Raw genomic sequence first — 27,343 nt, forward strand, 5'->3', positions numbered from 1 at the left:
CAATTAAAATAAATGCTGAATGCTGTTGGATACATTTAACTCCGCTTAGACTGCTGGATCATTTAATCACATAAGATAAATGATGCACAAAAACCCAAGCCAAACCCAAGACAGAGACCATACTGGATCATTGAGTACGATTAAAAACATCATCACATATTAAAGCAGCAGAAAAAGATTGGTTAAATGCGGATGTTTTATCCAATATTGACCAAACTGATGACGTAGAAGGTCGGACATGTCCTTTGGGTTTGTGAGTATCGTTAATCGGAGCAAATATGAGCATAGGAAAAAGCTAAAGAAGCTCAAGCTAAAGAAATATCCAACACACTTTTATGTGTATATTTATTTCATTATTCAGAAGAGTGTCATGTTTAAAAGGATTTAAACCTGTCCTTGACTCATTATGCACTGTGGTCTGAATGACTGCAAGAGATGTGTTTAGGTAAACATAAGCTTAGTTCTTGGTACTAGTCGTGTCCTAGATGCAAATAATAGAAAATAGGGAGTAATGGCCTAATTAGCCATCTCAATTAAATAAAATGTGTTAATTAAAATGATCTAAATGTAACTTTGTTAAGGATGTAGTTTGATATTTTGAGAATCTCCTGGTTGAAGCTTCATGCCTCCAGACATGCAGTGTAACTCTTTTTATCTAACTCTTTTTACTTAGAGATAACAGCGATATTGGAGTTTTTTTCTATAAATTGTGGTGACAATTCTTTGTAAGTAGACAGTGTGAATTGCATTTCCCTGCAATCTGTTCACTCAGCAGCATGTCTCAAAGGTGTTAAAAGTAACATCACTTGCTCATCTGCCAGAGGATGATTTCTTTTTAAATGACAAAAATATTTAAAGCAAATGTCAGGTTTTCACCACATCTTATGTAACTTTTATACCCAGCAACCTTTTCATACTCAGCAACGTATAACTTTAGAAATTTGAGTGAAAAGTGAATGTTTTTCATTAATTGAAGATTATTTTATGACAAGACTATAAAACTTTGTGACGGTGCAGAAAAAATATTTAAAGTTTTAGAACTATTCAATGACATGTCTTTTAATTCCAACATTAGACTGAAGCATAATAAGTAGACCTTTGCTTCTATATTTTTTACTTAACACCCTCATACACCGCTCCATCCTCCTCTTCTTCCTCTTCCTCCTCCTGCTCCTCCGCCATTGCCAATTTCTCATCAATGTCTTCACTTGAATGGCATTTGAAATCTGAGGGCAGAGGGTGGAAGAGAAGCTGCACAGTTTTTAGCTTCTGTAATTTCACTCAAATGAGTTGGAATGAGCGAACCCTGTCGTTCAGTGTCTGTTCCCTCTTATGGATCAATGGCCTGCGAGTCTCGATAATCTCTTGAATTGGCTGCCTCATTGATCATTACTCCGGCATTAACCAATCAAACATCTCTCTGGTAAACAAACATGCCAAATAAAGACATCACCCGTAAGTTTGCTTCCAGAGGAGGCGCGAGTGGTGTGAAGGAAATATATAAACTGAAATCCCCTTTGGAAGAGAATATCAAATCATAAGAGTGCTTAATATTTCACTGACTTGATGAAATATGCATTGTAGCCCAGAATGGAGGAAAAATGCAATGATTTGGATGCATTATGTATGAGAAGGTCCACTGGCGAAAATGACTGCACTGTTGAATAATCGCCATTTCACTATCACCACAGCACAATGAGATTTTGTTATTACTACGCATCACTCAATTCATTTGGAAAGTGCATACAGTTTGCACTTTGTATTTAGAGCCTAACTTGTGTGTGCACGGCATACAGATGCTCACTAATGAACTAAAGCACTGACCAGGATGTGTCCTCACTTGATGAGTCTCACTGTGGTTCAGTCTCAAAGAGGCAGTAGATGACACATAAAAAAAAAAAAATGACGTTAGTTGTGTGGAGGAAATATTTATTAGGCTGCTAACAGGGAAAACAACAGAGGCTAGTGAATTTTTATAATTTTATGCAATGTTCTCAGAAACACAATAACATGTCGTACTGGCTGTCATCACACTTGGCTGTGTTTAGATGGGTGACCTCTGGTCTGAAAAACAGAAAGACGGAGACATTTGAGTGCACATTAAAATCAATGCAATCTGTTTAATACACAAATATAGATTTTTACAAGTGAATAGCCCTTCTCTTTTGTCTTTGACTTTGACTGAACACATTAATATCCAGAAGCTATAGCTGTATTTAATGTAATTTAAATGGTCTGGGCCCTGTTTACCAAAAGCATCTTAAGGCTAAGATTATTGTAAAATCCATCCTGCAAACCTCCTTTAGAGAAATATTCCCAAAAGCATCTTAACATAAGATGCTTTTAGAAACAACCATAGATTAATGAGTGCCTCCTGCCCACTCACATGAGACCAAGAGCATCTTAAAAGGCTCTGAAACATGCAGGAGAAACTAAACAGGTAGTGTTTCATTGAGTTTTTATTGTTTTTGTTCATTTTCTTAAGTAAATAAGAAAACCAAAAAAAAGTGAGCACTTCATTTTTGCACAATTGTTCTGCCAGTTTCTCTCATCATTGTCCTCCTCTACCACTTTCACCTACTATATGAATCTCTTCGGGTTTCATTGTCTTCTATTTTCTTCTTGTTTAGGGTGCACAATACAGATTAATGACATGAAACTCATGGGGTCTGTCATTGCTTTGTTTTAGGTTTAATTTGTGAATCAGGGTAACATCTGCCTCAAAGAGCAGATAAACTTTGTTAAACTTACTTTCACACAGTAACAGCAGGTTGAAAGCTTTGTTTTGGCTTAATTTTCAGCACCTTGTGTTAAGCATGTCCTTCAGCACCACAGGAAGCCAGCTTTAAAGGTCCAGTGTGTTAGATTTAAAGGGCTCTATTTACATATTTACTGTTTTCATTCGTGTATAATCAACTAAAACTAATAACCACTGTGTTTTTGTGACTTTGAAATAGGTCTTTTATACGTACAGATGCAGCTGGTCCTCTAATTCACTTTGCTGAACCACCATGTTTCTTCAGTAGCACTGAAGAGAAAAACACTGTTTCATGTTTTTCACACGTTTTGTGGGCACAGTTTCTTTTTCACATCTGCAACATGAAGGTGAGTGGAGGGGGTTGCAATTCACAACTACCCTGTAAAATGCCACGAAATCCTACACACTGATAGTTTAATAAGCTCTCAAGCGCTTGTCTTCGTAATTACATGTCGGAAAAAAAAAAACCTTTGTAGAAAAACACTCTTAAAGGGAAAGTTTGTTTTTGTTTAAGGGGTGCTGTACGAGGTACTTATCCACAGTCAGTGTATTACCTGCAGTAGATAGTAAAGCTAAAGTGGGAATATCCTCACTATAGCGTACACCTAAATGGATATTGATTTTTATGTGGCTAAAACAATACTTTGTTCTACTTCCTTCCTGGGACTTCTGTCTGCTTCTCCAAACGGGGGATCATGCTGACAACCATCTACTGTGGATAAAACACTGACTATGGATAAGTACCTCGCACAACCCCACTTAAACGAAAACAAACTTTCCCTTTAACTTAGAAAATCGATCATTAATTGGTTGACAAATGGCTCACTGGCACTCGCACATTGACATTATTTTTCTTCTCAACTTGATGTGTTTCCCTTTTTAATAATAGTGTTGCAGAGGGACCTTAAACACTAAAGGATCGTCTAAAGCAAAGAAAGACATGGTGCGCTTGTTTACAGGGTCCCTGTTGCTCTACAGACTGAAGCTGGGTTTACACTCAATACCGAACTGGCCTCATACCCAGCAGGCAAGCAGCCACAACATAATAAAACACTGAGGGCAAACAACTGGAAGTATAAAGGCTTTACAACTCACTGTATCACAAGCAATAGAAAAATTACTGTTAGTTGTTTTTATAATAATAATCCAAGTTTTCTATAAATAAAAACTATGAACATAAAACATTTAAAATCAATTACTAATAACCAAAATTTGTGATAATCTGAATTTGTTCAAACGTCTTCATTTTATCCGCTGACCTGCAGTGGACAATCATTGTTTGTTAAATAAGTGATAAATGGTTTGATATCTCACAGAGTGCTGAATGTCAGAGTTCAGAGGTTGAAAACTTTATCCACACCTACTAATGCTGCTTAATGTCAGTGGTTTTGTCAGGAAAGTAAATGCAATTGGATCAGCTGTTCATTTCACAAGATTTTTAAATCACTGAGCACAACTGAACATTAACTAGACGCGTTGACGTTATTGCAAATAGATCTTGACATACTCCGCAAATTTCCCGTATATCCTAGCGCAAATACAAGTTAAGGATGCCACACATGGTGTTCAGCGTTCGAGCCACGCTGCTTCCAATGTGCTGATATTTGCACACAAATCTTTTGGACGGGAATTGTAAAAAAATATTGCATGAAACCAGGAGGCTGGCTTTTCTAGGCACAGGCTCCTGTGTTTGCTGTGGACTTGTGTACCCAGCTCAGTGCTTAACTCTGAGTAGCACAAACAATGAAATGCTCTAGGCTCAAACAAACAATTTTATCAAGGCAGTGTGCAGGGAGGAGTGTAATTTCATGTAGCATGTCTATCCTGGGCTCGTCTCTTTAAAGGGACCAGTTTCCTAAAGTGCACTACTCAATGTTTTACAAGGGTGACTCCTCACTGCCTGATATAAACTCTGCATCTCCCACAGATCCAGTTAAAAGAGCTGACTGTCTGGCATTCCTGGAGATGTCTAGAGAGTCATAGTCACCCTCGATGGGGCTGGCATGGTGGTATTTTCTGTTTGACTTAATAAAATCTTTACTTTTGCAGGTGTTCTTTTCTACTGGTTTGATTACATGGGGTGTCACTCTGTCAATGCGCACAGCTAGAGGTGCTACACAAACACACTTGAGATAGAATATGTGATTTCCGATACAAAAGCCACATTCAAACCCAGGGGAGGCGATAAAAAAAGCAGCACATCCCACAACCATTCACGTAGCCTCTTGAAAGGCATCAATGTGGTAATGATTTGTAGGATGCCTAGATTTCACGTAAATAATTCAAAAGATTAAAATATTTCACTGCTAATAACAGACGCAAGAGCTCCATGGAAACATAGAAAATACTCATCACACATAAATGCTTTGGCAAATAGCAAATTGATTTTTCCACCACAAACTTAAAAACAACAACAAAAAAAAAAAAAACTGCTGGCATTCAGCCACCTCCCTAAATATTATTCACAGGCAGATTCTTCCACGCCTGATTTCACTCCTGTGCCAGCATTTACATTTGTTGTTTCCCAGTTTAGCCTCATTTGTATTTGCTCGTTTATCATGGCTGTTAAGTTGGAAATGGTCTGGAAGTCTTGTCTTTGAAGGGATCAGGTCAGAATAAGTGGATGTGTGCCATTTTGAAATAATTTCATTTGTGAGTTTTGGCATAAGCAAATTGCTAGAAGGAAAAAAAAACCTCAAAAGGATGAGAAGATAAAAATAAAAGCTTGTTTTTCTTTTAGAGCCTCAAGTCATGGCTACTTGGCAATAAATGGAGGCATGATGTTACATTCCGAGGTGTAAAGGACCTGACTGTGTGGCCTCGTCTCAGTTGAGATCCTTGATAGACAAGCACCTCAGAGGGCTGCATTCAGACTGCCTTATTACTGGTTTCACTTTCAAGGCGAATAATACGCCATCATAAAAAGCATGCTTCAAACTGACGGTGTGTCAAAGACTACACGGACAATTTTCCTAAAGTAACAATCAGAAGATCTTTCTCCGCCTGCACTGTGTCCACAAGCAATCTTCTACCTATCTTCAATCAAGCCGTCCAAAAATGGAGCTTGACTGTAGAATAACCAAGCCACAAGCTACAAAAGACTCTGCTCCCGTCTTTGGTGTCTGAGATGAGTTGCTTCTGACTTCATCCTGCTGCTTTTTCATGCCCGTTTTTTTCTGTTGCGTGTGTGTGTGCGTGTGTGTGTGTGCGCCTGTGCGCGATTAGGCGACTGAGATCTGCCTCATTGACATTCATGTATGCATTTGATGTCAAACAGTCTAAATATTTAAGACACTAGAGGGCAAAGGGAAGAAATCTGGGAGCAGTCACAAGATGCTGGATTATTGATTGATTGTCCTAAAAGATCCTAGTTTGCACTGAAGGCACAGCACGCACTTGTGTGCATAGGGGTGATTAGTTACGTGCACGTGGTTATGAGAGGATGGTTGTCATGTGAGTATTGGCATGTGCATTTTCATGTGTGTGACAGAGAGAAACTGAGAGATCTCATAAATATGTATATCTGTGTATGAATGTGTTTGTGTGTGTGTGTGTGTGCGCGCGCTCACGTCACTGTGTACGTATGCACCCACATCAGTCTGTGTGCTCGCTGCTGTGTGCGTCTTTGTGTATCCGCTCACGTCCAAACGATGAAATTCAAATAAGAAATATCAAGGCAAGGATAACAGTTGGATGCTATTTGGATGACAGGAAAATATTGGCCTGGCAGTGATATGCCTTTTATGCCATCACTTTGATGGTCAACAAATATCCCTCTCTTTCTTGTTCTCGCTTTCTCACAGACAAAAATCCCACGCTGTTTTTCACAAGCTTTCTTGCCAAAACCTAACTCTATCCAACAAATTCTGGTGTCAAAAATGCAATCTCCAATCATGTATCCTCTGTTAATCTAAATCAGTGATTGCCAATCAGGGATACTTGTACACCAGGGTGTGCTTTAACTGTTATTAGGGGGTACATGGAAAGCATATCTTATTAAGTCAACTAAATTCAACCAAAAAAAAGGAGAAAGATCTGCTTAAAGAATGAATCCACATATTTGTGTTTCGTTATTATTTATCTCAGTTGTATGTCTTGAGAGTGAAAACTAGTTAGCGAGACAGTGAAGTTGAGTTAGTAAGCTGAAAGCAGGTAAATGTTGGATAGATATTTAAGATGGTCACCATTTTAAATAGGGAGCTAAAGGTGACAGATAAATGGTTGAAATAGTTAAAAGAATGATCAAAACATCCATCTACAGCCACCCAAAGTGACCGTAGTCAACTTGAACAAGGAAAAACAGTAACAATATCCACTATTATTAGTATTAAATAACATCCAATTCCAAAATTTTAATAAACTCAACATAAATGGAACATGACAGATTGGGTCAATGAGGAGCCACTGATCCAAACCTAAATATGCTCATCGTTATCAGCAAACTTAGACCTGGACACAAGAGAGCAATATGGATGCGTCATGAAACCTCTTGCTTTTTTATTTAGGTATCCATGGTAACAGATTAGAGCAGTCACACAGTCCATGTGAGAAGCGTATCAACCAGAGAAACGTTACCTTTCATTTCAGTTACATTGTCTTGATGACATATCTGTAGAATATGTCACAGACATGAAATGATATATAAATAGCTTTTCTTTTAACTCAGCACCAACTCTATCTGTTTCAGATTAAAAGCCTCTAGAGTTTCTGTGGACAGAATCCATCCGTTCGTTAAACAAGACTTTTATTGTATCGTATTTGTCAAAAGTAAACTCAATGTAGAGTGTCGCAGTGACACTGCCTGCGTGGACAGCACATATGTACAAGCTGCAGCAGTTCAGCAAGGTAGCTGTCATGCAAAGGTAGAGCTATGGCAGTTGCATTTGTGCAAAAAAAAAAAACATGCACAAATGCACAGATGCAGAGACACAAACGTCTATGCTATAGAGAAAAAGGACAGGAGGAAGAATAAGGAGAAGAGCATGAGGACAATGAGACTGAGAAGAATGAAAAAAAAAAGTCCCTTTTTTCATTTTCTTTCATCCTCTTGTGGTCCAAAAATGGCAGCACTGAACCATAAAATGCTTCAGCGCTCACCTCTCACCCTGCCTTGTGTCTGACACAGATCAGGTTGCGACATTTTGAGACCGATAGTCAACCTCAACGTTTGTTGTGGAGTTCCGGTTATCAACTCCTGCTGTCGCCAGCCTCAATCCCCACATGCTCACTGAAGTCACACAAAAGGAGGCAGGGAGAAAATAGAATTTGAAATTCTGGGGAAATAAATTGGCACAGAGAAAAGCATTGCCGAATTAAAGACTGATTGGAAAGAAAAGTTGAACTATTTCATTTTAAAGACAGTTTTTGTTCTCTGCCTTTGATGTGACTGAAAAAGCCCTTCACTTGATGATAGAAAGCAGAATTGATTCGTAAGGTTCCTTTCTCATGAAACATTGTACTGCCGCAAATAATGATGATACAAACCTATAATAACACTATGAGTTTGATACATGCCTCATGGCCTATTTCTCTCTCCTTCATCTTTAAGTAAAATCCATTTCATGTTAAAAAAATAAATAGAAAAAAAAAGCAGAAGAAGAAGTACCTCTGCTTTCTTTGTGTTCATTGATCTGCATACTTTTGTGATTTACCTAAACCCAGTTTATGAAAGTTTCACATTTCACAAAGCAGAAGCAGGCCAATCCCAGTTCTTGCAGTCTCCACGTATTCAGCCCTTCGTGTGTATATTGTGAGTAGGAGTTGTTTTCATTGAAGCTGCTACGGTAATAGGACACTGCTGAGGTCATGTGATTATGAATGAAGAGCAGATATGAGAAAATAAAACTAAGCCAATGATAAAAATTGATCACAACCTACAATATGCTGGTGCTTGAAATCTTTAACATGCAGACTGCAGTAACACTCGGTTTAAGATGAATCAAACAGAGAATCAGATAAAGCATAAGCCTACTCATTGTTCTCATCTACTTCATCACTTTCTTCCTGTGCTTTCATCTCCTCTCCTCTGTCTTTCGTGTGGACAGGGTGGGTGGAGGCGTTCCACATGACTGTGATTTATATGCTGAGTTTTGCTGTGCTCTGCGCACCTCCACGCACCACAGGGCGCATGTTCACTCATTTAGTATGTCAAGACACGAGGAGGAAAACTGTCACCCTCTCTCTTACTAAGTGATGGCATCAAGGGGCCATGTGATCCACATAACTACCTGAATGTTTATATTCCTTAAACAGGATTTATTCATAGAAAATAAGTACAACATCATTATTCCAAATGTAGATGAGTATCTTGGAGGCCAAAAAATCCAACCATGTTTCCCTGAAGTGCAGGACACCAACTATCTTGCAGCCAGAAAATTGAAAGCTTCTTAAAATGGATCTGCCCTTTTCCTTTCTCCTTTTTCCCCCACTCATTTACTTCTCTGTTGTTCCTCTTTGAGTTCAGCTAGGCAACGGTGCCATGTAAATTTAAACAGCTTTGTTAAATATTAATAAACGGGTTTCATCGTCAAATCTTTACTCATTTCACCACTACAAGGCATATTTCTGCTTTGCTAAAACGAGACAAAAAGAAGAAAGAATACAGTGTGGCACATCTGTGTCCTCTGAGCAGCTATTAGACTATCTGTTTGAAACTAACTGAGAAACGGGTCCCTCCGGAAACTGCTGTTCAACCATTCAAGGTGAATGAGGCCACTGTTGAAGATCCTTCTAAGTTTTATAACCAACTATCAGATCAGTGATGCATCACAAGCACATACAGACAAGATTGCATGAAAAACAGGCAACACACAGCGCTGTGGATCAGCTTTAAACTCACAGTAATTACAAATTATGAATATAAATGACAGTCAGCATGTAGTGGCTTTGAAGACACACTCACATGCACATGTTCTGCGGAAAATCCAAAGACACACACTGAATATTTGTTCTCAGGCATACCGTTAATAACGGTAAAAAAACATTGAGGTTTTTACTGTTGTGAATAAATGGCTTCATTCCAAATGATGAAGACACATCAGTGAAGGCACAGAATGAGTGCCATCTTTGTCCTTTTGGTGATAAGCTGACAATTGTAGTAACAGCTTCATAGTCACATTATGATCACACGGGATGATTTTTTCCACCTTGTCAGTCCCAGCTAACAAGAGAGTGAACAAAAAGTGTTACATCTATAGCTGTAACATTATTTAAATGGGTGATAAGCACCTGTGATCACAGCCACCTTCCTGCTGGTGTCATGGTGATGCTTCTTGCCATGGATATCATTTAACACTATGAATACCATCTTCCATCTTTGTCTTTGTTTTTCTTCTGGCTGTAATGTCAAAACAATAAGCACACAGCTACAATGCAATACCTACATCATTGAAAGAAAGAAAAAACACTCTCTCAATTAACCCTAATGGTATCTAGACATTCAGGTGGTTTTGTTTTGTTTCCCCAGGCATGCTTCTACCCCAATATAATTAAGGTCCTCGCTGCACTGAGAAATTACTGACCAAAACATTGAATAGCAGCATGTCTTTCCAGGAACAATGGTTATGTTGTCTTAACTCTAGATAATCCACAGACCTTGCTGTGTACAGTTTTCGCTGGGACTGTTTTTTTTTCCAATTAATTCCTATGAGCATAACAAACAATGGAGATCTCAAAACATTGGGGGAAAAAAAAATGCATCTGTATGGTTAAACACCACTAGATAGAATGAAGCATACAAAATGTGTTTTTTTCATAACCTGTGCTTTTAATTTATTTCCACCAAAATCAAAGCTTTGTACATTCGAATGGTTTAAGCAGTGTATCCACACCAAGAAAACACATCATAGACAGTAAGAGATATATTCTCCTCTTATTATGCGATTACTTCCTCTACTGACCTCTTGCAATACAAGCGTTTGCAATGTCAGCAATCAGCAATGTGACAGCTTGCACTTCCAAAAACGTACTTTTATACTTTGTCTTGTGCTCATATCTTCATCAGTTTTGTGTATAGCTGTGAGCTTTACCAATACAATTCCAACACGCAGCAAAATTGCAGCAGAATACATCCAGTGTAGAAGTTGTCGAAAGTGAGAAGGCACTACTGACTTGCTGTTTTGCTACAGGGTCAGTGTGGATGAGGTGTTGTACTTATGTAACATGAGTAACAGTACACATTGGGACTACAGACCGTTTTATTCAGATCTGGAAAGTGTGGACATCAGGTCCTCTACAAGTCTTTGTGACCTACATTTGCCTATTATAGTCACTGACCTGAGGTCATTATACCCTTCAATATCCCCCCTCATACTCAGTATTGCACACTGTTTTAACAGACTGTTTTTGTTGGTGTGATCCTGGCTGTCTGAATCAGAGCAGTGGAGCTCTTCAGCTCATCAGAGCTGGTCATTCAGTCATGCTTTTATCAGTTGAGGAGCATCTCAAAAATCAGGCTTTTCCTCTCTCGCCCTCAACAAGGTCATACATGCTTTTATTTCATGTCAGTTAGGTTATTGTAATTCACTGTATTCAGGGTTGAGCCAAAAATCAATCTCAAGCCTTCAGCTGGTACAAACAGTTGCTCATCCATCCAAATACCAGAAGACAGAATCATATTAGCCCTGTTGTAGCTTCTCTTCACTAGTTACCATTTATTTTTTACTGACTGATTAGTTGATTGATTTGATTTAATTTTAGCTCCCAGTTATAATTATACAATTTGGGGTGGTTGTGTTTTCTTGTCAAAAAGAAGTTAGAATATTATTGTAAATTTGAGGTCAAAACATTTAGTTTATGACATAGCTCCAGTTGTGCACTTCCAACATCTGGTTGTACTGTCAATTCGCCAGTGTCTGGTAAATATCCCATAAGTCCTTGAACTGATGCCAGCAAACCTAACAGCCGCAAGGGGGCAGTAGTTTGCACCTGTCCTTCATTGTTTAATTCTCTTTTGGTTTAACAATTTTGTGAAGATGTGCACACAACTTGAGACATATTCCACTGGGAGAGCTCATGGAAGCACCCAAAAAAACAAAAAAAACAATATAATAATAAAACAATAATGTGGCCTCAAAGAACCTGTTCTCTGATCATCCTCTGCAGAATGTACAGGCTTAGAAGTGGGAAATTATGCATATATGATGGCGGAGCAAAAGCAAAGCCATCTGTTCTAAAGCTCTGCCTTTTTGCATTGCCTTGTGATGGTCATAGAACTTATTAAAGACAGCCTGCTTCTTTCTCAACTAGGACAGAACAGACACAACATGTGGCAGCATGAAATTCACTCTGACACCAGTAGCTACCAGTGCCAACAAAGAAAAGGGGGTGAAAAAAAGGAGTAGGTGTTAGGCTAAGGGAATAAAATATGATGGAGAGGAAGGGTAAGGAGTGGGAGGAAAGATGAGGAATGATCCTTGATTGTGCGTGTCTTATGAGGGGCATCCATCAGGAGTGACATCCGGACAAATAAAACCCTTTTTTCCCCATATTCAATTATATAGCGTGAGGCAGGTTTTTACACACAAATGCGCATACGCGCATACACACATTCATACACACACATAATCATACTCTTCTGATTCCCTTGTGTTTTCAATCTAATGTGACTTATATTTAGCATCATTCTCACAGAGATTGTTTAATCTCAATTGAGGAAGATTTATTGTATGACAGCAGAACTTTTATCTGTAATAGAAGCTGACAGTTTCATGAAATAAAATAAGAATCAACGGAGAACGGAGTCGCAGCTGCAGCATGCGTGCAAAGACTCCTACGTAAATTACAGTTGGAAATTCAGAGACGCAGATTAGAACTGGCTCTAAACTTCAGGGACGGGAGAAAATGGGATTGTTAGTAGCCTCACCTGTTGGAAAGGAAAGCGAGGACACCTGAATCCTGGAGGATAGTTGGCTCGATAAGCCCGGGCTCCAAACTGCTGGAGGAAGAGAGGAGATTAAACAAGTGATTAGAAGAATATAAACAAGTGATTGAAGGATGAGGAGAGAGAAAGGTGGAGAAAAAGACTGAGAATATGCCTGAGGATGAGAAAGAAGGGATCGATGTTTAACTAGATTGAAAGCCAAGAAAGTGTCAATGAGGATAGGTCTGAGGTTATTCCTTTGCAGATAAACAGTCTCACCAAGTTGGGCTAAAGAGATGAGTTCAGTGAACTGTCTGTGTGCAATATTTCAGAAATCCAATGGGACTGGAGTAAAAATGCAGCAATATTTTTAGGAAAACAATTTGGACAAATTGCTTTGGAGAGTTTCCATAAAGAAATGTAGCGAAACACCTACAATACCTTTGCAATATCACAGAAATGCCAACGGCGCTGATAAGTTTTCTTGTCATGACAGTATGGGGTACTACTTAGGTCTCTTGCTGCTGTTAAAGGGTGCAATTTGTTGGATGGTTTGTTGGTTTGTTTTGTTTTTCTGCAGTGGGGGTGGACATGTTTAGTTCTGACTGTCCAAACTGTCATTTGATTGGTGGGAAATTTTGTGTGGGCGACTAAAAATAGCTTGTGAAATCTCTTCTATTTCAACAGCCGTACAGGCAGTTAACGAGCTGGAGGGAGGGCACTCTTTTGTATGATTTAAACATTTCCTGCATCACATATCACATACATTACTACATGTGCTGATTTGAAGCTTAGAGTACCAACAGAGTGCTGTGGTCATAGGAATATCCTTTAATGTGAATGCCTCACAACATCTGGACCCCAGAGTGTCCAGGTGCATGACAACTCAGCAAATGTTGAAACAATGCAAGTAAAAGTATTTTCTACAGCACTACCATTAGCAAGTTAGACTAAGTAAGATCACAGTTTCATCAATAAAATAAGAATTTATAGAGAATAAAGTCACAGCTGCAGTATAGTAGTAAACTACATTTGGGCGTAACTTTACAGTACCAATGCAGATTAGAACTGTCACTAAATTTCAGGTATGGGAGGAAATGATAGTGTTAGCAGCCTCACCTGTTGGAATGGAAAACGAGGACACCTGAATCCTGGAGGACAGTTGGCTCGATGCACCCAGGCACCAAACTGCTGTAAGTAGAAAGAACATTAAATAAGTGATTAGAAGAAAATAACAAGTGATTGAAGGATGGAGAGAGAAAGGTGGGGGGAAAAAAAAAGACAAAGAATAATTGTCAAGGCCCTTCCAGACAGATCGCAAAAAGCTGTCATGGTGCAGCACAAGCTACTGGAAATAAGTTTTAGAGCGCAGTGGTGCCGTTGTTGCATCACATCTGAAACTGCCCTGAGGATTAGAAAGAAGGAATCGATGTTTAACTAGATTGAAAGCCAAGAAAGTGTCAATGAGGAGTAGGTCTGAGGTATTCCTTCGCAGATAAACAGTCTCACCAGGTTGAGCAGCTTTGCCTTGGCAAACCAAATGAATAAGTGAAGAGATGAATTCAGTGAAATGTCAGTGTGCAATATTTCAGAAATACAATGGAAATGGAGAAAAAAATGGAGCAATGTTTTTTAGGGAAACAATTCTGGACAAATTGCTTTGGAGAGTTTCCATACAGAAAGGTAGCAAAACACCTACACTGCAATATCACAGAAATGCCAATGGTGCTGATAAGTCCTTTAAAGTCGTCTTGTCATAGTAGTATCATTTTTTTTTCTGATATGAAACCATACGTTTTGCTCAGAAATCAATATGTTTTGGGGGTTTTTTTGTATTGTAAAATTGAAATTATCAGAAAGAAGAAATGCATTTGTGTGTGTTGTTTTTCTCCAGTTCCAGTATTGTAATTTGATTAGTGCAAATTCTGTGTGGGTGAGGCCCTCAAAATAGCTCATGATATCTCTTCAGTTTCTACAGCCAGTTTGCCAGCTAGAGTGCAGACGTTATTAACTGTTGTTTTGTAACATGTGATATTTGAGTACTTCCTTCATGTTCATGTTGTATGTATCTCTGTTAGATTTCAAATCAGAGTAAGTGCCTACATAGAGGACTTTGTGACAAACACAACAGAGTGTGCAGGAGCTTGACTACTCAATAGTTATTAAAATAAAGTAGTAACAGCCATATTGCAAATCAGCTCAACCATTAGCAGGTCGGGCTCACAAAGTTTCCACATTCAGAGTAGAAGCTAGTTTGCCAAAAGAGTGAAAATTAAAAATTAAGAGCATGGGTCCTAAATGTTAAATATAAATAATAATAAAAAGAGAGACCGTTTATTTATATTTGTAGGCTTTACAGGGCTTCACTATTTTCCACCGTCAGGTGTGCACCATAGAAGTTGACAGTGCATTTCCGAACAATACTGGCTTTCACTCAAATGATGCCATAGGAAATGTCGGCCCATAGGGTTAGATGCTGTTTTCATAAATATGTCCAAAATCGTTTTGTCTTCTTTAGACAAATGGAATAATGCACACAGTAGTGACAGTATGATTACAGTTTTCCTTACACAAAAAGCATGAAAAATTCAAATGTCCGTTCAGCCACTTTAAACATTTATGTAGAAACCCTTTGAGTGCAGAGAGGGAAGACAGTATAGAGCTGGATTCATCAACATACTCTGTGCTATATCAGATAACCATTACAGCTTCTATACATGACCAAACGCTATTATGTCCTTGCACTGTCATAGCATAAGCAACAAGTATTAGTCATGTCTATATATCTGTATTTAGAACTCCTAAATCTTTTTTTCTTCAAAAATTCAAAAACAAACAATTGTGTTGATTGCCTTGAAACACAATTATCTTGACTTATTGCACTGCTTAATACAAACTTTGCTTTGATTTTAGTCAAAAAACAGTGTTTTATGCTGTGCTGACAACAATTTCCTAAACCTTGAGCAGAGCAGCTGAATGCCTTACTTTTTTTTTTTTTACAGCCCTGTGTTAACATACCATTATCATTTTTAAAAAGTCCAAGGTTCAATCATTCTTATTGAGAAATAATCATCATTAATCAGGGTTTATTATATATTTTTGAAGGGCTGTGAAGTATATTAATCATAAAGTCACATTTCCACCGCAGAGATGAGCAAATTAGCTAATTAGAGCAGAGATCCAATTGACAATTGCAGTGGAGAGGTAATTTATCTCAATGCAGAGCAGTGCAGTAATAATAATAATAGTAATGCTGCTTTGTCATTTGCATTTCAGCTGGAGAGTAAAATGTCTTTTGATGCCAGGGGCTCACTCACAGCACCATCCTCTATCTTCGAGCATTTGAAAATGCCAGAGCGTGGGTCGGGGGGGTTGATCCAAAACAGAGTACGGACTGGAGAGTGAGCTCTGCAAGCCAAAAAACTTCAACACTTGGCAAGTTATTTTTGAGTCATTAGTAATGCTCAACAAATCCCCATAAGTATATTATGGTCAGTTTATGCTTTGGCACAGTAAAAAATCTTATTATATCCTTATCTGTTGCACCAGCTTTTAGTACATTTTGTACTGGGGTTTTTTAACGTTATAAATATTTAATGTGAACCTCAGAGAGGTTATCTTCTCCTAGGGACCTAAGGGTTAAAATTGAGGCTGGAAAAGAGAGCAGATGATGAACAAACACATTGATTGGACCTATAACCAAGTCTATGTCTCTTGTGCCCACCTCAAAACCAATCTATGGATTTCTCTCAGTGACGATTAGGCTTTCTCTGCGCTTGCTCTCCTTCCACCCCCATAAAACCGCCACAAGATGGAAAACCGTCCCATAATCTTAAGGGTACTTCTCTTTAGAGCACATATCACAAGGTGCAGAGCCTTATTTTGTTGCCTAGTTACAAGATATTTCAGCCTTCTTAGTTTATGGATTCACTCAGCCGAATGAGTTCACATGAGCTAAATCCACAGGTTTGTAATCAGATGGACTTGGTGCTAAAGGAGCACTCGAGCTAGTGTGTGCACAATCTCCTACATGAAAAGGTCCATTGTGCACGAAATGTTAAATGATCAAGAGAAAAATGTAGTAGAGAAGCGTCAGGTAGCACTGCTGTAATTCACTAAACTTTAGGGTCATGCTCTGATTATATTTCATGATCTTTGTTTCACACTTAAATGTTCTGTCTCTGTTAGATCCTGAGTTACCCCTGTACAGGTGGTACAGGACCAGCTCTCTGTTTAAAGGGTCCAATCCTCTATCCTGTGAGTACTTCCCTATCAGGTAGGTAGTGGGAAGAGAGAGAGAAAGAAAGAAAGAGGCAGGACAGGAATCCTTGGGTACGTGTTGAATAGCCAGCCGTACTAACGCGTGTTCATACTGAATAGTACACCTTACTCACATGCATTTGTGCAGAATAGCACTGAGCTGTACATCTCTCCTTTAACCATCCCCTCCGGTCCATCCAGATGTATCCCGTCTGTGCCATACAACTTCCCCTTTTTGCTCCTGTCCCTTCGGTCAATCGGTTGCAATACTTTGCCCTTTCACCAAGTTCCTTACTCAACATTTCAACGTGATTTACTTTTGACCTATTTTTCATGCACTCATATTCACTATCAACAGAATCAACTTCGATCATTATTTAGCTTTTGGATATCATAATCTCTCTCATACTACTTTTATGCTGGTTTTAGCGGATCAGGGATCTCAACTCACTTGACACTCTTAACTTGTTTTTTAATGTTTGGCTCAATCACACACTGATCTGAAACATATACACACATGCGTACGCACACATAGACATGAAGATGGAAAAGGCCACCTGCCAAAGAATAACAACAGACCTGTGTAGCCTAGCAACAGCTTGGAGACAAGCTTATTAGCCGGAAGAAGAGAGGAGAATGCAAGAGGGAAAACTTTGGCCTATGTCTCTGCCTCTCACGCACTTACACAAGCTGAAGGGCACACAGGCTCAAATGCACAAGCCTCATTCCCGTCAACCCTCCTCCTCCTCCTCCTCTTCTCACATCCCTTCAAACGTGCCTTGTTTCTGACAATCCTACATTCGCAACAGACCATCAATCAGGCTGCTAAAATAAACAGTCTGGCCATTAATTTCTTTTTCTTGGTCTGCCAAGAGCGGAACATTTTTAATTGTCAATTTGTTGTTTTTTTTGTTTGGATGCTGTGGCACCTAACTGCCAGCGTAGGTATGCCAACCCACCAACACAATAAAAGAAGCTTCACTTAATTGTTCTCTCTTAGAGGCAGCATCTAATACCTTGGATTAGATTACTGAGAGAGAAGAGGTTTAAATCATTGCTAAACAATAGGTGAAAGGCTAGGAGAGCAGAACACTCAGAATTCAGGATGTGGACGTATAGGACCTTGGTTCTATGTGAGTGGCCTTGGAGAAACTGAAATGATTATATCACCCATTCACAGCACATTCTCATTCATACAACTACCCTTGATAAGAAGCTCCTTAGCTTCGCCTTATCTGATTTTTCTTCTCCCCCCACACTATCTTTTCTCTTTTTCCTGTAAAACTTTAATAGCAGCATATTTGGGTTATGGTCAATGCCAGGTAGGAGCATGTGAGCCTCTATTTATGTGTGCATGTGTGAGAGAGAAAGACGGAGAAAAAGATTTTAAAATGTGTCAGTGTCTGAAATAGTTCTCATAACTTTTTCACACTCTCTATAAACATTTTTTGCATCTCTGCATCAGCTGTTTTGCTGCCAAAAATAAAACTTTTATAATGTCTGTCTCCATCACCATCATGCATTTTATTCTCTCTCTCTCTCTCTCTCTCTCTCTCTCTCTCTCTCTCTCTCTCTCTCTCAGTCTTGACTCCTTGCATCTCATTTCTCAGATGACACCAAGAGACCTCCATATTGCCATTTCCACCCAGGGGGAATGTGCATTGCAGTTTCAGTAATTATCCCGCTGGATTGGAAGTGCTGGGGCCAAAGGGGCAAACCTCAGAGTGCAGCAAGCCTTGCTGTCACTGTCATCACCACACATGGTAAAAGAAAGTGCAACCCAAATTTAAATAGGTCATAGACAGAAAGGGCAGGGCGAGGAGAGACTGAGAAAGAGGAAAAGATGGAGATGTAAAAATATGGTGTTCTGTTTTTACATGGATAGAAGAAAATATTCTGCAGAGTCCCCACTGAATCAAGACAAAACAGCAGGAAAGTACACTGATATTTTTTTCGAGTATGTTCTTCCAAGTTTTTATCCTTTCATTTGAGTAACTTGCTGCTTCATTCAGAAACCAGTTGTCTGTTCAAGGTTTTTTGAGCCAGTAAGAGACCCCATAAGGTACGAAAGCGAAGGTCGAAACTGCTCACAGGTCTGTACACTCAGCTGTTATCTAGATCCAGTAGCCAGTTAGCTTTTCTTTGTATAAAACCGGAAACAGGCAGAAACAACTAGTCAGGCTCAGCCATAGCTCAACTAAATATGTGTTTCTCATAAAGTCTAACAATTCCTTAAAATTTTGGGCATTTTTAAATTATTGTTTTTTTTTTTTTTTTTTTTGGCCTTTTTTATGCCTTTTATTGATAGTACAGCTGAAGATAGACAGGAAGCAGGGGGCAGAGAGAGGGGGAATGACACGCAGCAAATGGCCGTCCAATGCGGGACTCGAACCGGGGCCGGCTGCAGCGAGGACTGTAGCCTCTACACACGAGGCGGCCGCTTAACCCACTACGCCACCGACCGCCCCAAAATTTTGGGCATTTTGAGCCCAGTTTCTACATGAGCTAGGAAAAGAGGAATCATTTTTATTAACATTATCAACCAATTTATTGCTGCCATTACAGTAGTATAACTGGAATTTGTGCAGGTGGTTTGAATGTTTCCACCATAGCTATTTTATATCTCACAGAGACAAGCTGGGTGCACTTTTTTTGCTATGTGAGGTGTGTGCTGTTGAATGATGCAAAAGCAAAACCTTCATTCTAATGGCATAACATTATCACAAATTTGCATTGCTTATACTACACTTAGCTGTGCTTACTCACTGTGCAATAGATGGATACGGTGGTATACTTGTTACTTGTAATTACATGTTTACACCCTGATGCTGTAAAGTTACAGAAGCTATTTTAACAGCCTGACTTTTAAGATGTTTTCCCAGCACTAGAAGTGGAATGTCAAGGGTTTAACTAGATGTCAGGTGTGATTAAAATACATGTCGGAACAAAAAAAAACAGTTGTATCACTGTTCTGAGTGCTCATTATAATAGGCTGAGAGGTACTCTAATGAGTCAGTTCCTCCTTGAATTATGCATCCAAAATACACATTGGCTGTGTCCGAAATCACTCCCTAACCACTATATAGTGCACTGCATGTATCCCACAATTCACCGCGAAATGTAGTGAACATCCGATGGTCACTAACCGAAGCAAGATATCCCATCATGCATTGCCAGAAGTTCTCTGGGCGCGGAAAGGAAATAAATTGAAATAAAAAAGTAAATAAAAAGTAAATAATTGAATTATTGATAAAACACAAACAGCCAGACTGACAGTAGATGGCATTTCTATAGCACTACGGGAGTTTTCTAGAATAACGGTGTATGTTTTTTTCGGCGGATGGATGAGAGGATGAGAGACGCGAAACAAATTCATGAGTTGTGGAGTAGTACAACAGTCACAAGGCCAGTTTATTCTATTGTTTATTTTATTACCCATTTCAAAACAAGGCAATTTAAACGGCTTTCTACATTCATTGAAAGAAAAGTGTAAAACGAACAGCATATGATTAAACATTCCAGTAGATTACACTGTAACTTTCTGTTACTAAAGAGAATAAAATATAAAAATATGCTTAAATAGAAAACAAAATACGAAAATAAAACGTACAGGACAGTAATCAAAAGACTCTAATTTAATAAAAATGCAGTAGTAAATGGACAAGTATTATGTGAGACGACATTAATGTGGTACGTTTTAATTGTGCGACAGCAATGACGCAATTACCGGCGCCAAGAGAAGTGTCCGAAAGTGTCCGAACATTTTTTCTGTTAAGCACTCTATATAGTCCACTACATTTATTTCCCTATGTAGGGAGTAGGGAATGAGTGAGTGATTTCGGACACAGCCATTGTTGAACTTATTACCCCTGTATCTATAGAGACCACAACGGCTACCAGCAATCAGAACCAGCATTAAGCAAGTACATCAACTTTTGTCAACTGATACCCAACTGGCTTTTACTCAAATGTCTAGTGTGGTTTAAGAACAAAAGCAGCTTTGATTACAGTCACTGTCAGTTGACATTGAACTGGGTTGATGACAGACTAGTTTTAAAGGCTGATCAACAGATATTACATTCACATGTATTTCATATACAGTTTGGTTTAACAGGTGGGAGCATGAACATACCAAATCTCATGCCAATCCAACCACTTATTTTGAAGATATATTTGGTCACTGACTTCCAAATATATACACAACAACAATCCCAAGTACCTCAGTGGAAACAATGAAGACGTGGGAAAGGCTAGAAATGTACTTGTGTGTACCAGTAGGCAGAGCAGTATAATTGTTTTTTCCATTTTAACATTTGAATCTAACGCTACAAACACGTGATTATTTTGTTTCTATGGTTCAGTTACAGTGAAAAAAAAAAAAAAAAAGGGAGAGCTGTGTGGCAACAGACGGTTGGTTGGACTGAGAGCTGGATTTTACAGAGCCTCTGATCAGCTTTGAGTGGTCTGTAACTAAGCAATAATGCAGGATAAGTAGCTCTGTGATGATGTGGGTCACAGTGAAGTTATATCCACTTCAAAGCAAATGTCCCCCTTGATTCCTGTTTTGAGATCTGAACTTTAAGCACTGTTCAGAATGCATATAATCAGTAAACCATTAAAAAAGTAGGTTATCAGATAGATGTAGCCGTTATAACAGTTGTGCTTTATCATATTAAAGATTAAAGAGTGACTTGGACAATACTAGAAAATAGCAATGTGATACTGTACACATGGGTTTCCAAGTTCAAGTTTAAAACTATAAAAACTATATTTACCTGATGGGTGTGAGGGTTGCCAGGTCTAACAAACCGGTGTGGGTTGCGGGGTCGAGGGCCATGACATGTAGTCACCAGTGGACTGGCTGCATGATGTGAAGTAGTCATTTTGTTGGCGAAGTTCTGAGCGGCGGTACACCCAACTGTGAATCGACAAAAGAAGTGAAGGATTACAGAAAGAAAAAGATAAAGCTAGATGAAACACATTTTTACACAGAGTATCCAGTCTTTTATATTACATTAATTACTAGTTTTAAAAAAATCTGCCAGTGATTAATATTTGAAAGGCATATATTAATTATGTGTTTAGACTATAACTGTGATTATTACTGATACACAAAGACATATTAAGACCTATATTTAGGTCTTTGAGGAGGAGGAGTTCTCTGATTTTCACTCCAACACTCACACACATTTAACTGAAGCAAATGTTTAATTTTCAACTTGCAAAGTTTCCTCAGTGGTTATATCAACTTATATGGCCCCCTCCCAATTCAGAATATTACTATAAACATACAGTATCAGAGAAGTAACTTCTCCATAGAGGCCACTGACTGGATCATTTAATTAAGGTGATGGTGTACTCAGATTTGCAAATTTCAAATCATAATTTGACAGGCCAACTGTACAGAGACATGTCTAAATGAATTTACAATCTCTATTTGAACATTTTCCAGTCGGAAAGAAGACATTGGGTGTGGGTGCTGCAGGAGGATTTATAGAATTAATGATGTGAGAATATATACCTAATCTCTTCTATACATTTCTGTCAAATCTGTACTTTGAAACTGACTAGATTACTTGTCTGTGTTGTAAAAATGTCACTATATTATTCATATCAATATCAGACCACCTCAAACAGAGCCAGAGATCTGTCAGTGTTCAGTGTTGAGCTTGATAAAAGGCACAGATTAATTAATGTCACAAGCAGTAACAATACCACTGGTTTGACATAGAGACCACCAGTCATCTCAACTGCCACCTCATTTGCATCCGGTAAATAAAACCAAAATATCATAATTGATTTGACAGTGACAATGATATATTGATGTTTAAAAATGCTACACACAGAACCTTTTGAAGCACAGTGTACAAAGGGCAAGAGGACATGCTGTAGCCATCAGCTTAGTCACTGTTGCAAAATAAATGCGCTCAACCCGTGATGATCATGATGAATTCTTCATGTGGCCCACCGTGAAACATAATACACACTTCCCTGCACACACAATTCCCAGCACACACATATACACATTGGTTAAAGATGCCAAGGTATAAACTTACCTTTGGCTCTGTTAATGGTAACTATCTGGTGAAAGGGAAAAGGTCTGGCTTTCTCCTGAGGGGCAGCTGCTTGCTTCATGCCCGCCTTGGCAGCATTAGCCCAGGACCTGGCATTAACACCCATGCCATCTGTACCTGCAACTGCAATATGCACAGCCACCGAGTGGCAAGGATTAGCACCAAACCCATTTCACATGCACACACATGTCTGGCCTGCGTCATTTTTAAGTGTGATGCAGAAGGAAAGCTTAATAGAAATGTGTTATTTATCTGCTGCAAAGGAATTTTCAGCAGTACTCCCCCTGCCCACAGGGGATCAACAAAGTGCCATTGAATCAACAGGGCTACGTTATCAGAGAATACATTCTATCATATCAGCACTGACTGCGAACTTTGCCAGCAGTGTGTATCACATATGCACATTTATTGAGCAGAGCAGTGCTGCCTTCAGCTACAGTCGTGCACCTGTTAAAAAGCAGACAGGAATTCAAACAGAACCACATATAATACGAATCGTATAATTTTATGTATATTCAATTACCCTCGCATGAAAATATGTCCGTGTAAGACATGCTTTTTTATTTATAAAAAAATAAAATCACAAGCTGCAAAGTTTATAGAAGGTACTGTACAAGCTCCCTACTAAATTTAACACGGTGTACTTGAGTTGTTGATGATTTAATTCATATCTGTGACCACTGTTCTGTTCTGCACCAACAGCCAGTATGGAAGGCTCACCGTGTAATTCACTTTGCCACTGCACAATAATCCCCTCATTATGAAAACATTTTCCCACTGAGTCATCTGACTGAGGGAGTACTTCTCTGCAACACCGATGTAGAGTCACAGTGTGTTAACTCCTACACAGGGAGACGCAATGTTTGCATGTGTGTGTGTGTGTGTTTGTGTGTGTGTGTGTGTGTGTGTGTGTGTGTGTGTGTGTGTTTGCATGTGGGTGGGCAACTGGTACAGAGTGCTGCCCCCTGATTGATAAGGTTGTTCTGATTTGGCAGTTGCTATGGACATGAGTTCTTTGGATCAAATAGTAGTAGGCCTCAAGTTTAGTAAAGTCAACATAGTGGTGAAGAAACAAGTGACAGAAACAAGTGGTTCATGAAATGAGTTAGCTGGGGGAAGAAGGGAAAAGTTTTTGAGCTGGACTATTGCAAAGTTTACACTCAAAGACACACTTGGTAGATGCTACTGCCTCTCTTCTGCCTTTAATTAGCCGAGTATGATGGTGTCATTAATATCAATAATAGAATTTCAGACAGAGACCTTTTTGTGTCTTTGCACATTTGTAGCTCCAGAGGGTATTCAGAATGGCATAAAACGATATCAATGATAACCTAAATATTTTCATCAAATGAAGGAGCTTATGAAAAGCAAAGCTAGGCAGAGACACAGCAGATTTTTTACCTCTAGGAGGCGGATGAATGTTGGCCGTCAGGTCTTCACAGCTGATGATAGGAGACTTGCATTGCATGATCATGCCAAATGTTTGTGGGTCCAGTACAGTTTTCTGATCTCCTGCCCAGATGGAGGAGACCTCATGGGGCACATTTTCCATCCTCCTCTGATGGGAAGCCCCTATCTCTTGGCGGTGGTTTGTTGAGGGAGCATGCCCTCCTTTCCCCTCTGCAGCTTTGGTCTTGGGATTCCCATCACGCAATACACCCAATGCTAAAGGTTTCTTTGGGGGCTGGAGTTCCGGGAAGTCAGCCAGTAGGTTATAGGCCTCCTGTTGCATTGAGGCTGTTGGTGGTGCACTGGTTTTCAAGTTTGCCTGAGGTGCTTTTGCTTTGCCTTGGACAGGAGTCTGTGCATGGGCGGTCATGCCGCTTGCCAAAGTGGCAGTCGGGTTGTCATGTGGGTGGAATGAAAGGGGAATCTCCCACTGGTCATGCAACTTCCCTAAGGCTGGAGGCTCCGTGGGACGTGGTAGAATGCCAGCCTTGATGGTGGATAGTGGAGGAAAGACCTTGTCTGCACTAGAAGATGGGAAATCCTGCTTGCTGTCACAATTTAATTCATCAGAGTGTATAATCTCATTTTTTTTTTCTTCTGTGCAGTCACTCTTGTCACTCACTGAGTCATCATCACTGCTATCGGTGGCGTAAGATCGCAACCCACGTAGAGTTACAATATTGTCATTGTCGCTAGAATTGCTGTCGGATCTGCTGCTTGTATTCCGCTCTTCCTCGCTTACACATGTATCCCTAAGTAGTTTAGAAAGAAGTAAAAGATCTTCCTTCTCCTGCAGGTATGGTGTATGCTCCTCAGTGGCAGAGCTGATGGGATTTGGCAACAGAGGTTGAGTTTCAGATGCATCTCTTCTTCTGACCAAATTGTTCTTCTGGGAATTTTCCACACTCGTTTGTTTATCCTCTGCATCTCTCTGCTGACATGACAGTGAAATGTTGACAATAGGAAATATTGCTATCGATTAATTATAAGATGTTTAATAGCATAGAGTTCATGATAATATTCTATATTTTTAGTTTAAAAGCCAGGTTACTGTAGCTTACAATAAACCTATACAGGGAACAACTTTAGCCTACAAACTTATTATGCTCACCAAATTTCTTTTTTTCTTTTCCTCCACCTCATTTCGTTTCATCTCGACCTCCATCACAGGGCTCAGTACCCATACAGACTGGGCAACATGGGGATGTCTGTGGTCCGAGAGATAAGGGCAAGGAAGGATGAAATCAGTATGGTATTGCACCTTCTTGTCCTTATGCTGTATGCTCAGACCCAAATCATCTGTCTCTTTCTGCTGTTCCTCAGCCCTGGACAGGAAGAGAGACACAGATGTGTGGGAGTGTAGCAGGCTTAATACATCTTTTATACGTAACAGGCTATCACACCAAATTCTCTGCCACTACAAGGTTAACTGGCTTATGCACTCTTGTATGCAGCATCTTTTCATAGAAAGTTTAATGTCTGATAGCAGTGTCAGATAATTTCACCTCTCTCATATTTTTTTCAGGAGTTTTAGATGCATGTGACATTTATTTTAGAATCTGATCAGTGCAGTGATCACGTAGTATAAAGAAAAGGTCACCTGTATAATGAACATGCTCAGAACAGTTTTAATTGGAGGCGCTGCAAGAGTTTTCCTCTTTTTATCCATCATATTTTAAGACGTCCATAGGTTAACCAGTTTACACTGTGTATGAGTCACCATAATTTCATTGCCACATTTGACTGGACTTTTGAGTTCAACCCAACATTTTGCCGGAAAAAGTGTGAATCATTGGGTCTGTAGCACCATCCTGGCTGTGTAGTGCAGCACCCGCTTCAAAACCATGACTTTTTAATGAGGCTACTCTTTAGTCACCAGCCTGTCGTCTGTCGAGCCATGAAGCGGAACAGACGGTCCGGTGGGACCCGGGACGCTTATGATAACGGAGACGTCATGCAAACTCCAGTCGGCCGGTGAGCAGATGGTGTACATTAACATTATACAGTGGGTCTATGACCGCAGAGCAAGCCCGCCTGATCTACACTGCCAATGTTGAGATCTGGGTTAGAAATAGGCCTCAACTTTCTCATCCATCCTTCTATCAAGTCACCAATCCATTGTCCAAACAAGTCTGTCCAATTTAGGCAAATATTGTAATGAATTTTAAAAAGATGCTGTGGCTCATAACAAAACAGCTTTGTGTCAAAAAACTTTAGGATGACCTCTACAGTGGTCTACAACTGTAAGCCCTAAGGCTAAGTCCTCATGTGTACAGTTAAGCATTGGGGAAATTATCATGTGTTAAAGCATAGATAGATAGATAGATAGATAGATAGATAGATAGATAGATAGATAGATAGATAGATAGATAGATAGATAGATAGATAGATAGATAGATAGATAGAGGTCAATATTGTCACATTGCAGAACATTAGACGGTAGACTTTGTGTGTGTTTTATGATCAGTGGACACCCAGTGGTTTACAGACTTTGAACTCAATCTTACCGTTCAGGGGGGCAGTCTTTATTCTCCATTCTCTCAGGTGAACTTCGACCTCTGCCAAACTCCTCCTCGGCCTCCTTTGCTCTTCTCCAGATGGTTTCGCAGACACTGTCAAAGTTGTCATTCGGTACCTGAGGGTGGATCCATGTGGAGCGCGGAAAGGGTGCAAATGCGCTCACGAACCGTTTGGGAGGGTGAGGCATCCTATCATCTCCTGGTGGCATCATTTTCTCTCTATTGTTCGCACGCATGGCTTTGTCAGTCTCGTTCCAGCGATGTTCAACTGTTTATTTTGAACCAGTATTCCTTTTTGTTTGTTTTGTTTTGTTTTTTTTGGAAAGGAAACAATATCTGGTGTGTTCTTGGCAGGCTGTCATGGCAACCGGTTGAAATTCGAGAGTGATGATTCAACGGTAGATCAGACCTTTTGTAAACATAA

At 39.5% G+C, this 27,343-nt stretch overlaps 1 protein-coding gene and 1 long non-coding RNA gene across 6 annotated transcripts in view; one reads left to right on the forward strand and one right to left on the reverse strand.

The window, feature by feature from the left end:
• LOC113747216 (uncharacterized) overlaps positions 1 to 19,114 on the forward strand; it is a 165,856-nt gene extending 146,742 nt beyond the window's left edge. Inside the window, exon 4 of the long non-coding RNA XR_003463447.1 lies at positions 18,460 to 19,114. This is a non-coding gene — a long non-coding RNA (uncharacterized LOC113747216). The remainder of the gene's footprint in view (positions 1 to 18,459) is intronic.
• On the reverse strand, positions 1,921 to 27,267 carry c19h1orf94 (chromosome 19 C1orf94 homolog). Of its 5 annotated transcripts, none has more exons than XM_027286028.1 (8): positions 26,908 to 27,267; positions 25,512 to 25,608; positions 24,353 to 25,331; positions 22,934 to 23,074; positions 21,653 to 21,795; positions 13,737 to 13,808; positions 12,621 to 12,692; positions 1,921 to 2,064 (listed from the first exon to the last, which is right to left on the reverse strand). In XM_027286028.1, the coding sequence occupies exons 1-8, from the start codon at positions 27,153 to 27,155 to the stop codon at positions 2,029 to 2,031; spliced, it is 1,788 nt and encodes a 595-aa protein (XP_027141829.1). In that variant the 5' UTR covers positions 27,156 to 27,267; the 3' UTR covers positions 1,921 to 2,028. The 5 variants fall into 5 exon arrangements, with proteins under 5 accessions (XP_027141829.1, XP_019130986.1, XP_010730983.2 ...); XM_019275441.2 differs by having other exon boundaries at positions 25,512 to 25,725; XM_010732681.3 differs by having other exon boundaries at positions 24,353 to 25,334; positions 26,908 to 27,266.
• Positions 27,268 to 27,343: the final 76 nt, after the last annotated feature.

Source organism: Larimichthys crocea, chromosome XIII, assembly GCF_000972845.2.
Source record: "Larimichthys crocea isolate SSNF chromosome XIII, L_crocea_2.0, whole genome shotgun sequence".
NCBI lineage: Eukaryota > Metazoa > Chordata > Actinopteri > Sciaenidae > Larimichthys > Larimichthys crocea.

Coding starts and splice junctions, on each gene's coding strand:
- c19h1orf94 (XM_010732679.3), bottom strand. CDS start 27,155: ATGCGTGCGAACAATAGAGAGAAAATGATGCCACCAGGAGATGATAGG. Junction 25,335..25,511: donor AAAAGAAAAAAAGAAATTTG/GTGAGCATAATA, acceptor CTGTCATGTCAG/CAGAGAGATGCAGAGGATAA. Junction 13,809..21,652: donor GCAACCCTCACACCCATCAG/GTAAATATAGTT, acceptor TTCTACTTACAG/CAGTTTGGTGCCTGGGTGCA.